At 38.6% G+C, this 16,725-nt stretch overlaps 1 protein-coding gene across 5 annotated transcripts in view; it reads left to right on the forward strand.

Moving 5' to 3' along the window:
• The window catches only part of FHOD3 (formin homology 2 domain containing 3), a 373,706-nt gene that overhangs the window by 289,605 nt on the left and 67,376 nt on the right, over positions 1 to 16,725 (forward strand). For 4 of the 5 annotated variants that reach the window (XM_033512167.1, XM_033512166.1, XM_033512168.1 and 1 more), the window contains 2 exons: positions 3,131 to 3,265; positions 10,794 to 11,008. In XM_033512167.1, the coding sequence (XP_033368058.1) occupies positions 3,131 to 3,265; positions 10,794 to 11,008 (350 nt within the window). Of the gene's footprint in view, positions 1 to 3,130; positions 3,266 to 6,535; positions 6,587 to 10,793; positions 11,009 to 16,725 lie in introns of all 5 variants that reach the window. The other variant, XM_015619233.3, reaches the window with a different exon arrangement.

Here is a 16,725-nt window from a genome sequence, read left to right on the forward strand (position 1 = left end):
TCCCTTTCCAAATTGTTTAGAATGTTTGAGGAATACCTCTTAATGCTTGCTTTTCCTCTGGCTGCTTTACAGCTTTGTACACCCTGAAAATAGCCCTCTTACCCCCGGTTTAACTTATGCTCATGTAGAAAATTACCAACAGAGTTTACTAGATACTAAAACTGTGCATTTACAGTTGCAGTTCACATTAAAAGGACTATTGGTGCACCCAAACACCAGTTGAGCTACAGCACTTGATAGCAGCAGTGAAGCTATGAGTTTATGAGGCTTCATAAGGCAGCTGGTCTCAGCATTTGGTGTGAGGCGTGGTCCCCACCGAGGGCAGATGTGTGTGGTTTAGTGGGTGTAACCACTTAGTGAGCACTAACTCAGCTACAGCAGTGCTGTTTCTTTGCCTGCCCTTTTCTAAATGTGACTCAAGACCCAAAACCTTGACTGTTTGGGCTTTAAGAAGTTAGTGTCACACAAAGGATCAGCTGACTGTGTTCCTGTCTGTTTAATTATGACCTCTATGTACAGAACCTTCTGCAAGCTCGGACTGTTGGATTTGACCATTTTATGCAACAAACTGTTGTACACAATTTGACTGTGTTTTAGGTAAAGGAGTTGAACTGGACATGTGTGTGCATGCTATCCTGCAGCTTGTAATTCGGCTGAAGTATGCACTCACTAGTAGTGAGAAATAAAGAAATTCCAAGTTTTGACTAATTGTTGTTGATTTGATTTGTTTTGAAGAGATGGCAAACTAGCATTTTCAGTTCTGTGGACCCTACCTTTTCTTCTGGATATATGGATGTGGGTCATCTATTTAGATTGTGATGCTGCCCTTCATTCGTCTGCAAATTTTAGCCCAGTGAGCAATGCTAGCTAAACTATGCTAGAACAAACCTCCAAACAAGGTGTTTTAGTGTCTGGAGGTATTTTACTACCAGGGTTAGCTTAGAATCCTGTCTGCAGGACTGAGCTGTGCATCTCCATGTGATTTCCCTGTAATCCCCTGCATAAGAATGTGCATTTATTGTAGGGCCTCAAAAAGCTCAGTCAGAGCTGAAGGTTTCCAACCTGCTAGATGATGTGCAAGACCTACAATCACTCTTTTGGTCTCTCAGCATCACCTCATCCTTCCCCTTAATTTTTCTTCCATCTTCTTTTAAGCCATACCTTCCTTTGACTCTAAATGGAGTTTGCAGACTTCATGGCAGCTGGGCAGGATGGGATATCAAGCTGAATACACAAAACAGATAAAAACAGAGACTTGATAGGGACCCACTTTTGCCATCTTCCACAGTTAATTTCCATATATCTTCACATGGAGGCACTGTTCATTTTTCCCCTTCCATGAGTAATTTCTGATGTTATATCTAACCATATAGCCATGTTTTTTCATGCTACTACAGGGATGGAGCTCTAGCTTTTGAATTTTAGTACAGTAGTGCTACTGTTTCTGCTAAAAGCTTTCTCTTGCAACATGCACTAAAAGGTCAAAAGTTAAAATAAATCTCAAACATGCTCAAGGGAAAATTCACTACACGTACTTGACTGTCAGGGTTTGAGGGGTTTTTTTCCCCATTTTCTTAGTGCTGAAGCATATTAGAGATTTTTATGGTTTTGAGTGTGATCCAGCATTGATACTGTAGCTTTGGAGGAATGCCAGCAGGGACTCTTACAGAATATCAAGTTTAATACCATCTTATGTAATGTTTATGCGGGTGGGATATGACATATTGAAATTCAATTTATCGAAATTATTGGCATTATATTCATGCTGCCCTGCTGCCAGTGGGGCTGAAATGGCTATGTTTTGTGGTGTTCCTGCTTGTACAGACATAGACACTTGGGGAAGATAGGTTTGCATTAATATTTTTGTCTTCTTTTGCATCTATTTTCACTAGTGAACTGTTGCCATTATACTAAATACCTACACTGTGCAGCCATAGGCAAGCAAATAAATAAGGGAAAGGGTCTGAGTCTTAAAAATGAGAAAAATGTATTCAGGTTTGCATTACTGGTTAAGGAACCTTCCTCTAGGCAGGCAGGGTTTAGTTTCTTTTTACACAAAAGGCAGTATCTATTTCTCTCATTAATCCTTTCATTGCAAAACTCATGTTACAACAATGCACAGAAACCGCTCTACATGAGTTATGTCTTTTTGATTTTATCAATCTAATTCAATCAGCGCACATCTGTATAAAGCTACCCTGTACAATACGGGGTTTTTTTTCTCCTGTCTAAGAGACAGAAAGAAAAACACTTTTACTCTGAAGTCACTCTGTTGCCATGTGAGAGGTTGGTGGTACCAATACCACCATGCTGGGGAAGGTTGTGTAACAGGACACACTCTCCCAGACAAAATACTACTTAGAGTAAAGCCAATAAAAAAATCTATGTCAACACCAAACTCTAAGTGAATGTAAATGTACCTTTATATATTTGAAAAGTCCTTATTGTAGAGGCCACCTTTTCTGACAGTTTTCAAAATGGTTTGAGAAGACTGTCCCTTTGTGTTTTACTGATATGTTTTAATATGAGATTCATCTTGCTTTTACAGCACATGCAGCAAGGAAATCATGATAATCAAATTTATTAATGTATAAAGGAAAAATATGCCTGGTGCTTAAGAGAACATTTGCATTCTCTAGGGCACTTCTGACATATTCCTTTACTTTTGTTTTTCTGTACAGAGGATTCTCAGGTGTTTGTGACATACCTGTTTTTAACATCACTGCATAACAGATTATTTTCTTTAAAATTTCAAAAATCCTTTACAGGATTCAGCTTTTCTATTAACAGGATTATAAAGTTAAAAATAAGATTATAAAGTTAAAAAAAAATATTTAGAAAATATTGCAGTTGAAATAAACTGAAGAATTTTTACACATACTTTATTTGTGCTTCAGAAGTTTAGCTATTTAGGAAGCCTACCTTAACTGGGTTTTTTTTCAGCTCATCACAGAATCTATGATCAATTTAGCAAGAAGATGCTTAGCAAATGCTTTGAAAACCATACATATATATTGCCATGTCATTCTGTTGGTTGGGATTATGTTACTTACTGAATGATTGCTACTCAGTTTTTGCCAGTATAATCAATAAAAGTGACACTGAGAAATCTGATCTTCCTTTTCTGCAGGCCAGCTTTGGGTGGTCTCCTTACATCATCCTTTCGGCAGCACCAGGAGTCCTTGGCAGCAGAAAGAGAAAGACGGCGTCAGGAGAGAGAAGAAAGGTTGCAAAGGATTGAACGTGAAGAAAGAAACAAATTCAAGTAGGACCCAAATTTGCTCTCAGTCTCTTGCTTTAATGTGTTATAGATTGATCAATCATTGGGACATTCAACTGCAAAATAACTGACTTGATGAATAGTTTGTCTCTTTAGATACTTTTCTTGATCTAAGTATCTTAAAAAGTGATACATTAAACACATAATGAATTTTGGTATTTAATAAAAAAAGCTATTATTTAAAGGCAGCAAATTGTACTGCCTTGGTATGTACAGAGGCTCAGTTTTAGTAGTTAATGTACTCACCAAATTATAATCTCAGTGAGGCATAGGACTTGAAAGTGAAACAGTGGGACAAAGGTATCAAGAAGGGAGGAAGGGACAGCACTGAAACATCTATTTGCTTTTAAATTATGCAAAGCAAAAATGTCTTGCTTGTGTCTTTCCTGTGTTTCTGAACACGTCTCTTCCTCCTGGAATCAACAACTGACAGAAGGTAATGACCAAAATTACTGTTCAGACCTTGGCAGACAAATGTCATAGTTGAATGCAGGACTTTGCATTTTCACATCTGAGAAAATGTTGTGTGATGTGGGATCCCAGGGTGTGCTGCCTGAAGATAGTAAGAGACAAGCCCCCCTCAGCCTCTTCAGTCCATGCCTAGAAATCCCAGCAGGGACATTAACAAAGACTGCAGTGGGCCAAGGATAGATGCAGAATCTATATCTGAAATTGTTTGCCTTCAGTCTGAAGAGTGTACATTAAGAAATCAATTTGTTTCCTCATAGACGGAAGTGAAAATCAAACCTATTTTTAGTAGTTAGAAGATATAATGTAATAATTTAAAGAGCGGTAATATAAATGTTTGTAGCCTTAGAATTGGTAGTCATGGAAAAGATGGCACAGGGTTTCATGTTAGCTTGTTTATTAGTGTGCAGGATTGTTTTAACTGTAATCATCCCTTTAGTAAGAAGTGGAAACAGGCTGTGATTCTGTGAATTTGGAAAGAGCAGTAACTTAGGAGTGGTTGATTGATATTCTCCTGGCTCCAGAAGATAGCTAGTTTGGAAGGAAATGAGAGGCAGAGGGAAGGTAGAAGAGCACCATAATAGGATCTTTGGCAGCCAACAGCTGCCCAAGTTCTTCTGAAACAGAAACAATAAGGTTGCAGTCTTCCAGCCTCTTCCAAAAACTCTCCCTCTAAGTGGTATCATCAGGCTGCAGCAGGCTGCCATGGACAGCCAACATGATCTTTCAGAAAGGAAACTCCCAGACTGAAAAAGCCAACAGGGCATTTGGCAGATTGATCTGTTTGAATAACAGATCTGCACATTTCAGTAGAGGTTGGCTACAGTAGTTGTTCTGTCACTAAAAGAGGTTTCTTGAAGTCAGAAAAAAATTCCAAAATATATATTTTCATCCCTTTGTTTCAGAATCAGAAATTGATAAACTAAATGTCTTAATTGTGCTACATATTTGAGATTATTTTTCAATTCCCAGTGTTTTCATCTTTTGGATTTGAGTTTTGTGATCACCCAAAAGTTATAACTTTTGTTTGAGGAGAGGGTCTCCAAAGCCACCAGACTTCACAAACAGACAGCATCCCACAGTTGATTAAACAGTCTGGCAGGAGGAAAACAAAGTCACAGCAAGCAGTCACGGACAGTTTCATAAGAGTTCCTGGGATTTCATTATCATATCATCAGTCTGGCTAGAAACCCAGTCTCTGAAGATGTATTTTTGATTAAAAATAGCACTTGCAATTCAGTCTTTAAACTCGTGAGCTGTACTGGATTTACCATCATGACTCATTTGTAATCTCATTCTTTCCAACTCTGCCTCAAGAACATTGCACTAGGTTCTGGCACCATTGTTGACAAATTGAGGATAATTTAAAGGAGAGCATCACTAGTTGTGAAAGAGCTGGAGAACAGGAGAGCTGGAGGATTAGGAGAGGAGCTACAAAGCTTCATAAGTTATTTCTAACTAAAGGAATGCTGTGCAGAATGAACATTTTTCTCAGTAGAAGGACTGTCATACCCATTGCATATGTAGAACAATGTGTCCTAAAATAAAGTGGGTTTTTTTTCAGCTGTAGGGAAGAGTGAAAGTTGTCAGAGGGGGAAGAGTAATGTTAAAATTTGCCTGCTGAAGATTTCCTAGGATACCTTTAAAATATTCTAAAACTATAACCAGTTCAGAATTCAAAGCCTGTGGAGATGGCCTGAAACACTAATGTGTGTTCCCTGTTAAAGGACTTTTGAAGAGCACTTGCAAGCATATGTTTGATAGCTATTGATATAATAGATGATAAGTAATTCATTTATTGACACAATATAAAGAGGGGGAAAAAAAAGGTTATTAATAAAAGGAGTAGTTCTGAAAATCTTTCTGATACTCACTGTGAAAGAATAGCAGATAAGGTGAAGGTCTCATTAGTTTTGTCTACCAAATTTAACTGAATATTAAAAATGTATTTTAAGGAACCATCTTGCTATGATACTGAGACAGGGTGGACATCCACTGGGTTCTGCTGTGCTCCAAGTTTAATTTGCATCCATATCTGTGGATGTGGCAGGCCTGTCCAAAATCACAGCATTCAAGCATCCAGCAAACTTGAATCGGCAAAAGTTAAATATATGGGTCATTTGAGGAGCTGTGGGAATGGCAGCTGACATAAAAGGAGTTTTTGTATCTAAAACTCAGGGTGAAAAATAAAGAAGTGTAAGGTTGTTATCTGTCCAGTGATGCTGCACACATCCTCTTGGAAGGCAGAATTGTCCTTCTCAGTAAAGCCCGTCCGCTGTCCTGTTTCCAGCCATGGCAACTAAAACTCACTAAGGAAAGGTTCCTTGGAAAGAAGGCCAATGGGTTTGTACACTGCCTCGGTCTGTGCTGCCAGAGGCTGCAGTCACAGAATGCAGAATGGGGCATTCTGAGGCAGAGCAAATGAGGGATGGTTTAATAGCCACTCATGTGCCTGCTCTCTATGGATAACTGCAGCTCATTGGATCTCATTTCAGGTACCAGGTTTCATAGCATGCTTCAAAAAGCTATGAAAAAGTTTTTCACTTTCTGCAAGATTTTTTATTACTTTAAATGACCTTCTAAACTATGTATTTGGTGGTGCATGCATGGATAAGTATACACTTTTCAGCAATTTTTGCAAAAGCAAACAGTTTTTTTGACAACAGCCTTCATTGTCTGCAATCAGTTTGTGTGTACCACTCTTGGTTTCTCCTACTGTACCTATGCTTCTATTACTCATTTTTTTCTTCTGGTTTCTGCTGCAATTTACTGTAATTCTCTTTCTAGCCGTGATTATTTAGACAAAAGAGAAGAATTAAGACAAGCAAGAGAAGAGAGGTTTGTATGTCATGTCATGTCATCCATCCTTCCCTATCCTTCCCTCTGGTTGTTTGCACTTCCTATATTCTTTACTGTGGCACTGTTGTATGTTTACATTTTTAACTCTGCTTGCACAAAACGCTTTTATTCCAAAAGACTTCTATAAGAAAATTGTTAAAGAGCAGAATGAAGTCCAGCTGTAAGCACAGCAATAAATGAAGTGCAATGAGAATGCTTAAGAATGATTGATGATCTTTTATCTATTTGTGTGGGAAATAACCTTACCCTATTTGCCTCAGAAATCTGACCAAATTTAGTAGTTATAAACTGAATAAGCCTGTCTTTTTCACCCAGTGGGTTCCAAGCTTTCTGAAGGGTCAGAAAAGGCAACTGAGGATAAAGGAAATTGGGGTCACAAGCATTGCAAAACTGCAGTGACCGGCTGATGGAAATGATTCTGACCCACTCTCAGCATATTTTTATCTTTCAGAGCCAAGTTTTCTTTGCCAATCTCTTTAAACATCAGCAAGTAAATTACAAAGTTTAGCAGTGTGTTTATCATTGGGGCATTGTTCTAGTTTTATTTAAATAGCATAGTTAAAGGGTTTGGGTTTTATTTCTCCTTTTTTTTATTTTAATTCAATGAACAAGTTTAGAAACTCTGGGCTAGGCTGGGAGGTATGTGCTTATAAAAGCATATTTTTCAAGGAATACTCAACTAAGGACTTTTGCTTTTCAGTAGCTTCATCTCAACCTCTGCTAGTAATTGCATCCTGGAGGGTGTGCTTGTTTTTACCTAGAAAATATGCAAGTTACTGTACAATGGAAGAAAAATACAGAGTGCTTCAGTTCTGTTTTTATGGTCCTCTGGAGATACTTTTGGATTGTTAAGAATTGGAATTACATTATCAAAATAAGAGAGCAGCCATCTCAGAAATCATTGAATTGCTGTGTTTTTACTTGGGGTTTTTTTTGGTTGCTTCTGTGTTTTGGGGTTTTTTTCACAGAATCATTGTACAGGAGACAGTTTGTTTCTGCAGACTGAAATTTTATCTGTTCAGACTGATATTAAAAAATTATTTTAACATCTCTAAGCATAAGAAAAGGTGGATGGGCTTTCCATTGTGCTTCCAGTCAAAACAATTACAAATAATTTAAAGCATTTTCTGAAATTAAATGCATCTGAGCACATAAACATCATACACTGATTTGAGTTGCATAATACCTTTTTTTCAATGAGCATGCTCATCTGCAAGTTTTGAAACAAATTAGGAGTTCTCCAGAACTTTAAATTGTGAGGGAAAATGCTTACTGGAGTATTTTTGGGGAAGTGTTCACCATCACTGCTGGGAAAATCTGAGACTATTTCACCGTTCATTAGTAAAGTTTTGTTATCCTTAGGGCTCTTTTTAACTGAGATATCAAACTATCAGCTCTTACTCATAAAGAGGAAAGACATGTTTGCTTTGACAGCACATATATATTGGAGAAAAATTCTGCACAGTAGTCCATTACATTGGCATTCTGTAACTACTTTTTTACAAACACTTTTGCACCTTTTCCTATAGGAAGTTGTGTATTAACTTGTTTTAGGCGAGTGCATAGACTGAAAGAAAATCCTATAGTCAAGATGCCTAAAATCCTAGTTAAATACTGATTTGTATGTTTCCTCCATATCAGTTCTTGGTGTTCAGTGATTTGAGGCCTTTTCCTTTTGCTTGGTTGGGTGTTTTCCAGTGGTTTTTTATCTCAAGAAAGGTGACCTTCCAAACCCTCTGTGGTGTGAGGTACAGTTTAAATGCTCTTCACTCCTATGACTCTGTTGGTATATTAACATTTTGGGTTGCCCTTAGGGCATTTCTCAGATACCTAGAGAACTCAAAATGATAATTTCATCTTCTTGAAGATGATAAATACAATGTTATGTTCATGAGGAATGCCAAATGGATAGCCACAGACTTTTGGCTCATTATCTACAGAGAAGAGTCAGCATAGCTGAGATGATGTTTGCATGATTTAAAAGAATATGGCAGCATATTCAGGGGAAATTTGTCAATCCTGTAGTGGAGGTATGGTAGCTCATTCTTTCAAATCCTTCAAATTTTGGCCTGTATGACCTTGTGTATCTGCTGTTGGCATTCATTCATTATTAAGATATTTTTCAGAAACAAAAGCAACCTAAATAATGTAATTTATCAAGTGTGAAGCATTAATAACTGGTTCTTGATTTTTTTTTTTTTTTATTTCTCAGTTGTACCTATTTATTAAGCTTCCCATTTGATAACTCATTCTGCTTATGTGCTGCCACTGGAGTTGCTGTTCTGGTTCCCTTTTATATTTCAGTATAGTAGTCAGATACATTTTGGGAAGTTGTCTCTGGATGATAGTCTCTGCTTTGCTGGTTGGTGGTGAAGCACAGAGCTACAGAAAATGTTAAAGCACATGGAAAAGAAGTGAGGACAATAAAACATAGTGGCTCCCCGCATTATAGAAGGGTCCATCCAGATCTCTGTTGTAGTCTGTTGGCAAACTGCAAAACCCCCTTGGCAGCAGCCAGCTGGGCTGTACCTGTTTGTGCCAAGTGATCAATTTGAGTGTCTCTTTATGAGTCTAGAGTCCCATCTGCTCTGGTTGTGAGGAGGTGCAAGGCACCGTACATAAGTGACCAATATTCAAAGAAAGAGTGGCATTATGGACTGCAGCAAAATATCACACTGATGCCAGAGAAAGGCTTTCCCCTCTATTGAAAAGGCAAGGTTCAGTCTCGAGAATTGGCTTCATGTTAGAACTGTAAACAGTTCCTATTTTATAACCATGCAAGTATGTAGCTTGTTATATTTTCATCCAGAGTCTGTAGGGGTTCTTTTTCTTGCAGAATTTGTTCAAAGCCTGTGCATACCTCTGGAGGAATAAAAAAAAAAAATAAAAAAAAAAAAAAGAGTTTGTTCTTCATTACTGCTGTTTGCAATAAGGCAAATTACCTCTGAAAACACAAGGACTGCTCTTCAAAGACGCATTTCTGTGCTGTATATGAATGTTTGCAAATGTGCATGTGTGTGTGGCTACCATATGTACTAAGCATGTTTGTTACCACATATGGCTGACTTCTTTACCCTGCCTGCTTTTAATGTACCCTCTTACATTAATTTGAGCTGTCAGAGATGCATAAGAGGGGAGGAGAGGTGTTCACTGTTATGAAGTGTTTACAACAGTGTGTTATAGGGGATGACCAGAGTGTTTCAGGGACATAAGCAGTAGTCTTGATAAACCTGTTTAACAGCTCACTTAAGGCAAACAGTCTAAAGCCAGATACAGCTGTATTCATGAATTTATTCCTTAGCAAATAATGGTGGATAAAATTAGCAGACATCTGGAACAGGCACATATTTAAAAGTTATTTTGGTCGCAATGTATAAAGCATACTATGAAGAATATGATTGGTAGCTGGTCTTAATAAACAGTTAGTGAGTTCTGCCTGCCTAAAATGCAAAACAGATGTATCTTTGTTCTTTTAAAGTGACTTTGATGAATAAACTACATGTGACGTCAGGTACAAGCTATTGGATGTCTGAGTCCGGCAGAGAAATTTTTCAGAATAAAAAAAAAGAAACTTTCCATTGTAGGCTGGAGAGAACAAAGTGAATTCCAGTGCATTGCTCTCAGAGCAAATAGAAGCAGGTTCAGAATCTTTAGATAGTCAATCAAATCATTTATTACTGGTATTATTTTCAGGAAGATCTGTTTTTCTCTGCTGCATTTTCCTCTCCTTACATCAAGGCTCAGATTTTGGCAATTTGCACCAGTATTAAGGGGTTCTGGGTTTGGAGGGGTTTTTTTCTTCTTTTTTTTCTTTTTTTTTCCCCTCCCATTTTAGTTTTGGGAGAGGGAGGGCTGAGAGGAGGAGGAGGAGGAGGAGGAGGGTGAAAAGGAGGACGTACAAATGCTTCCAATAAGGAGAAGGACTGTGCAGACAAAATACTATAGCTAATGGTTCTTTAACTCTGCTGGTTTTTTGCTTTTGTATTGTAATGAGCAATTTAACATTTTTCAGGGCAATAGTCTGCTTTAGTGTGCACTTTTTGGCAGATTGAGCAAGCAGGGAGTTCAGTACTGTATCCCTTGTGTCAGGAAGTCAGCTCATTCTCTACAGGTGTTTCATCCATAAACAAGCATCAGCCACATGCTTCTTTTTCTTTACGGAAACCCTCTGGAATTCAACTTTCAGATACAAATACTTGGAGAAGTTGGCAGCAGAGGAGTATGAGAAGGAGCTAAAGAGTCGGAGTGTCAGCCGAGGCAGAAGTGAGCTGTCCTTGAACCTGAGATCTCCTTCAGGTCCATCCTCACCTGTACCCAAGTGCGTCAGCCCAGCATCCATACAGTCTCAGGAAGAGCTGAAGACCCCTTCCACCCCGTGTAGAACTCCTCAGCCCTCAGAAGGTAAGTGAAAAGGAGGGCAGGGGAAACAATTCTGGGAAACAGTTTCTCTTGGGATAGTGATGATTTTTAATGCATGAGTATACATCTTTGTACAATTCATGATGTATATGACCCCAGAGTAAAGGGTCCTACCTTTTTCCATCCCCTCTTCCTAAATTCCCTATTTTTTGAATTGATTTGGATATCAGGTAATTAGTTGAATAATAGGGTACACTGCTAATTGTTGCTGAGATTTATATTATCATTGTCTGTTGCTCTTCAGATGGAATAATTAGAAAATAGAGCATATAGAGGGTCTTAGTTTTAGTGTCATGTTCCTTATATATGAGGAGTTACTGAATACTAGACAAACAGTATTCCTGCCAACAGATTTTGCATATGTGGATTCTCTGAGAGAAATGCAACAGATGAATGCCAAGATTATAATAACTTTCCAGTAGACCACAGGCTGAATGTGACAAACTGAAAAGCTCTTGAATTGAAGGCAGGGGGAGTGTGTTGATTATTTTTAATACCAAGAAAAACTCTTAAAATTGTAGCACAAGTCATAAAGGACTTAAAAAAGACCACAGACAATTAGTAAAAAGGAAAGTATAACTAGTGTTTGCACGGTTGGTTTGCCTTCATATAATTTATTGGTGTACAGAGCAATGCTTTTTGTGTGTGTTTGTATGTCATTCTGCCACTTGCATCATGTACCTCTCCTTCAGTCCTCAAAACAACACATGCCATACAGATTTATATTTGCACCACATGATGTTGCATTAACATTGGGAGCTAGAATGCATGTCAAGGGCAAATTATCACCATCACTCATTTTTATTTTATTTGATTTCCTGCTACATGCTATTGGTGATTAATGCATTTGTAACTTGCACTGCTTGGTTTTATGGAGTGTTATGGCTGGTAGCATGCTATAAAGCAAGGCAATTTAAGAAAAATGTTATAAATACTGAATGCTGCATATGTTTGTCCTCACCGCACTAAGCAGGTGAAGTTTATTTTATTTAGTTTTATATATTTTCCCAATTATATTCCCCAGTTTTCTTATTTGGAACCTTAAGAGTCTCAGTGGAATCATTTGAACTTAGAAACCACAGATACTCTCCTCCAATACTGATAGTCAGAAACATCCGAAGACCCATTTTATTTAGTGCTATATTGCTTTTAGAGCAAATAAGCTGGATTTTTCCACCATCAGGATTTCAGAGCTGGGTAGGTAGAAAGTATCTCTTATGATGATTATTTTAGCATATTTCTCCTGGAAGCATTAAAAAAAAATTGCAGCATGAAATGGAGCAGCACAAACCATTTGGAGAATACATTTAGAGCAGGTGTACAGGGCAGCTTCAGACAGCCAGAATATGGCAAAGCTATCAACATGTGGATAGACAGGACACCTCTACTAATAAACTCCTGGCAATATAGTAGGCATTGGAGGGCAGTATCTGGAAGCCTGGAAAATGGACCACAAGGAGAGAATATATCAATGGGGAAGAGTAGCCTTCCAGCCAAGGGCAGCTGCAGGCAGATGTCCAGGATAGAACCTGAAATCTGCATACTTCAGCAGGATCTTGGCATGGGGAATGACTGCTTTTTCAGACCTACTGAAAGTATTGGAAAGGTCATAGGAAGTCATGAGCATGTGGGCAGGACTCACCATCTGGAAGTGCCTGTGTTATTGGCCATCTGCCAGTGGGGTACAGGCTTAATGTAGACACTGTGCCATGCTCTCTATACTATTACTTGACTTCCTTATGCTCCATACTGAATTAAAATATCATTTTTACTGTTTTTAGGACAGGTTACGAATCCCACTTAATAGGTAGAGAAAATGAAGTATTAACTCACTCAAGCCGGTTGAAAGAAAAGCTGAAACAGAGCCATGGGCAGAACTCAGATTACTTGCACCCCAAGCTGTTGTTTTTAACATGGGGCTCACCATCTTCCCAAGCAGGAATGAAACTGCAGAAGGAAAACAGTTACTTGGTTCTGTGCATAGGATGCTCTAAAGACTCTGCAAGAATGGTGTTAACAGATGTGTGAGATTAATCTGCAGAATTCAGAACCTGAGGTCAAAGGCAAAGAGTGTTCACCTACTAGAAAAACAATAAGTCAGATTTATTTTGTTCCTTTTGTTGGCCATCCAATATCTACTGGTATTAAGAAGGAAACAGATTCTGTCTGTGGAACTTTGTCTCACAGTGTGAAACGTGTCAGTACCATGACACAAACCTGGACTTACTGAGCTGTTTTCTCTTATAAAACAATTGATTCCACTGAAGTAATCAAGTCTTGCAGGACTTACTCTTGTAAAACTTGTGTTATGGCATTCAGAGGAAATTAAGGTAGTCCTGTAACTGCAAAAAGGAACTTAATTTTTTTTTCAGAGCAGCTACTTACACTTTTGTAATTTCATTGAATATTTTGTGAAGTGCAAGTATGCAGTAAAGGAGGAGCAACAATAACTGAGACATCTCTGAAGTCAATCTACAAAGGTATTTCAGGTGAACCCTTCTCTGAAAGAAGCAGCTTTTTTAGTACTTGAGAAAGTAAACAGGCCAACCCAAGCGTACACTGGACAGCAGGAGACCTTCTGAACATAGTCATAGTTGAGCAGGGTTCAAATGTTGCCCAAAGCATGACCAATATGAGCATCTCAGCAGATGGGAAAGCACCAGAGCATGAGTATGCAGTGAGGCCATTGCAGAGCCAAAGGAACCATGATGTAGAAAGTCAGAGGAGGAACTGGGGTGGGAAGACAAAAAAGGATTGTTTCTGGCTGCACGAAGAAAGAGCCAGTTCAGTCTGCACCTGTCGTTACCAACACAAGGAATAGGAGGAAAAGATTGGAGTGGGAATGGGGAGAGATAAGGAATCCCTGCAGAATTCAGAGGAAGCAGAATCCTATGCTGGAGTATCTGAAGGGAGATAACAGCCATGAGTTTAGGTGATGCCTGAAAAATTGAACCAAGAGATCTTGGGCAGACATAGACCTTTTCAGACTTACTGTATGCATCCACAAGAGACACTCAGCATATGTATCTCACACCTCCAAGAGGAAAGCAGAGAAAATAGATGAGGATGTGGTTGGCTAATCAATTAACCTGACAGGGGATTAGATGTCAGCCCAGAGGGATATTCCTTCTCTCTGAGGGCTTATAGGACTGGAGGGTTGAGTTCTTATCAGCAGGATACAACATCTTGTGTCTGCTTCAAAGCTGATTTATAGTTGAGTATTAAAGGAAATGTCCATATCCCTCTACTGCATTATAAGTTCTTAGGCTTGCTTTTCAGAAGGGATCAGCTTATATAGGTATCATGCTTCTTAACATCTCAAGCACACCTTCTTTGCTGTTGATGCTTTTTGATTTTACCAGGCTTGCTTTCCTGAACCTTTGCACTCTCCACCAGCAGAAGTCTGAAGATAGGGGACAGATACTGGTCTGTTATTTATTTCTCTTGCCATCTGTAAGGTTGCCACTTAGAGTAGTGTTTTGTCTGGTATGAAAATCGACCCAGTAAATGTGGGACTGAAAGTCTGAGCTCATTTCAAATAGGCCACTACCAAACATTAACTGAGAATTGTGGTTTTTAACATCTTCAGAAGTCCTCACTAATATCACTGCAGTGAATTACATGGTGGAAATGCAAGTGATGGACACAGGTCTAGCTTGCTGGCTTTTTTCTCTTGAAGGTGTTTCCTGGCAGATTTGATTTTTGTACTGCTTCTTAAGGGAAGTGCTGCTGGACTTAGCTCACCATTTTCAAGTGATTTGGGTTACAGGTGGATTGTCTGGTATTATTGCTAAAGAGAGAGAAAGAGACTGTCAAAATGAGTGTCAACATATCCTTGTTTCCTTCTAGTACTTCGATTTTTTTATTCCTTGAACTCAAAAAAGCAGCTTATGTCAGTATACTGCTCTTTACTCTTTTTTATGTATTACATATTGCTAAGTTGCTGCATATTTCTCGTATGTGTGGAATACTTCTTGTTAGAAGAGTATCTGGAATTCTTTTGAGCATTCAAATTTTCTCAAGCATTTCTTACATCTTCCCTGACTTTATTCTTTTGAATCTTCAGTGTAGCTTTATGATGACAAAGTTGCAATAAGCGTTAAGAGTCCTGGCCATGTTTTAATCAGCTTCTCTCTCCATCTAAGCTGTTGCAGTTCACCTTTTTAGTTATTGCATGACATTTGATTTTTTTTTTTCTTTTTTTTGAGAGAGAAATATCTAGAATTCATAGGAAATTATGACTATTCATGGATGAATTGGTGACATTTGTATACATGGACTATTGAACCATGGCAAGCTGGGAATCTTTCTTGTTGAAGTACTACATTAGTTCCAGGAACTCCTGAAGAATTCCTAAGCTTCCATCTCAGTCATATTCAAATGTTGGCTTGACTTTAAAATGTTCTCATTTTATACTTACACACTGACAGCTGTAGTGAGAAACACATCACTGGGATTTGCAGTGTCTGCCAACTTCTTGACAGCCCTCTGTAATTTTGAGTCTCTCCTAGTCAGTGTGCAGGATACAGCCATAGGTAAGGTACATTTAGAGAAATGAGGCATGAGCAGAGGTGCTTGCATATCTAGTATTAGATTTTTAGGTGCTCTCATTGGAGAAGAATGTGATCTCCTTTATTTTGGCTTATATTTACTCAGGATAAATCTACTTGCCTGCTCACTTGAGGACTGAAATATTTGGATTACATTCCAGTATTTCAGTGTGATTTTTTGTTTCCTTCAAAGGTTCATGTAGTACCTGAGGATATTCTCATTGTATTTCAAAAACAATGATAAGTCCAGAAGACTCTTTTGCAATATTGTAATGAGAAATGGTTAACAGAGGACAAAACAAGTATGACTTGGTCATTATAGTTCAGCCACCCAACACAAGATCTAACACAGAGGGAATTTGGGGCGTATGCAGAGCTAATGTGCATGTCCATTTTTGCCACTCTTTGCATGGCCATTTCAGGTTTCAGAGTGTGAGCTGCTTGATGTGAATATGTGTGGATGCTCTTCAGTTTCTTTGCAGCATGCAGGCAATATTTGCATGTGAAAATCTGCTGTTACTGCTAAAAACAATAAAGGTGAATGAATTATTTTTACTGGGAAAGCAGAGAAGAAACCAAGCGTACTATCAACAGTGTTTGCTGTATGCCAGCTGATAAAAAAGCTCATCATATGCCAACCAACTGGAAACTAAATATGTGCCATGTGCCAAGCAGTTGGAGATTTTGCTCAGTTTTGATGTGGCTATTCTGAAGTAAATGTGCATGAAACAACATATGTTTTTTGTCAGCCAAATGTGTGACAGTGCCATTTCCAGACTGTGCCATTCAAGTGTGTTATTAAAACTAATATTTGTATTTTTTTTGTTGAAGTGTTCCTCATCAGGTGAAAAAAGAACTCTTCCAGACCCCAAAGAAAATTCAACCAAATGCCACAGCACCCTCGTTTTTGTTTTTGTTTTTTAAAATCTCTTCTTTCCTGGCTCTGTCTAGGCACTAAGTTGTCAATGCTCAGGTGAGATGCCCATTTTCTGCTGGTTCGTTCAAATCCTTGTGCGAGTCCAACACTGCAGCTGTGGAAGTATGTATAAAAATAGTGGGCTGGCTCCAGACAGCGAGTGAGGGGGCTTGCCAGGCCGCTCTCACGTGCAATGCTGTCATCGCACAACATCCATCAGTCTGTTGCTCCTA

Source organism: Parus major, chromosome 2, assembly GCF_001522545.3.
Source record: "Parus major isolate Abel chromosome 2, Parus_major1.1, whole genome shotgun sequence".
Taxonomy (NCBI): Eukaryota; Metazoa; Chordata; class Aves; order Passeriformes; family Paridae; genus Parus; species Parus major.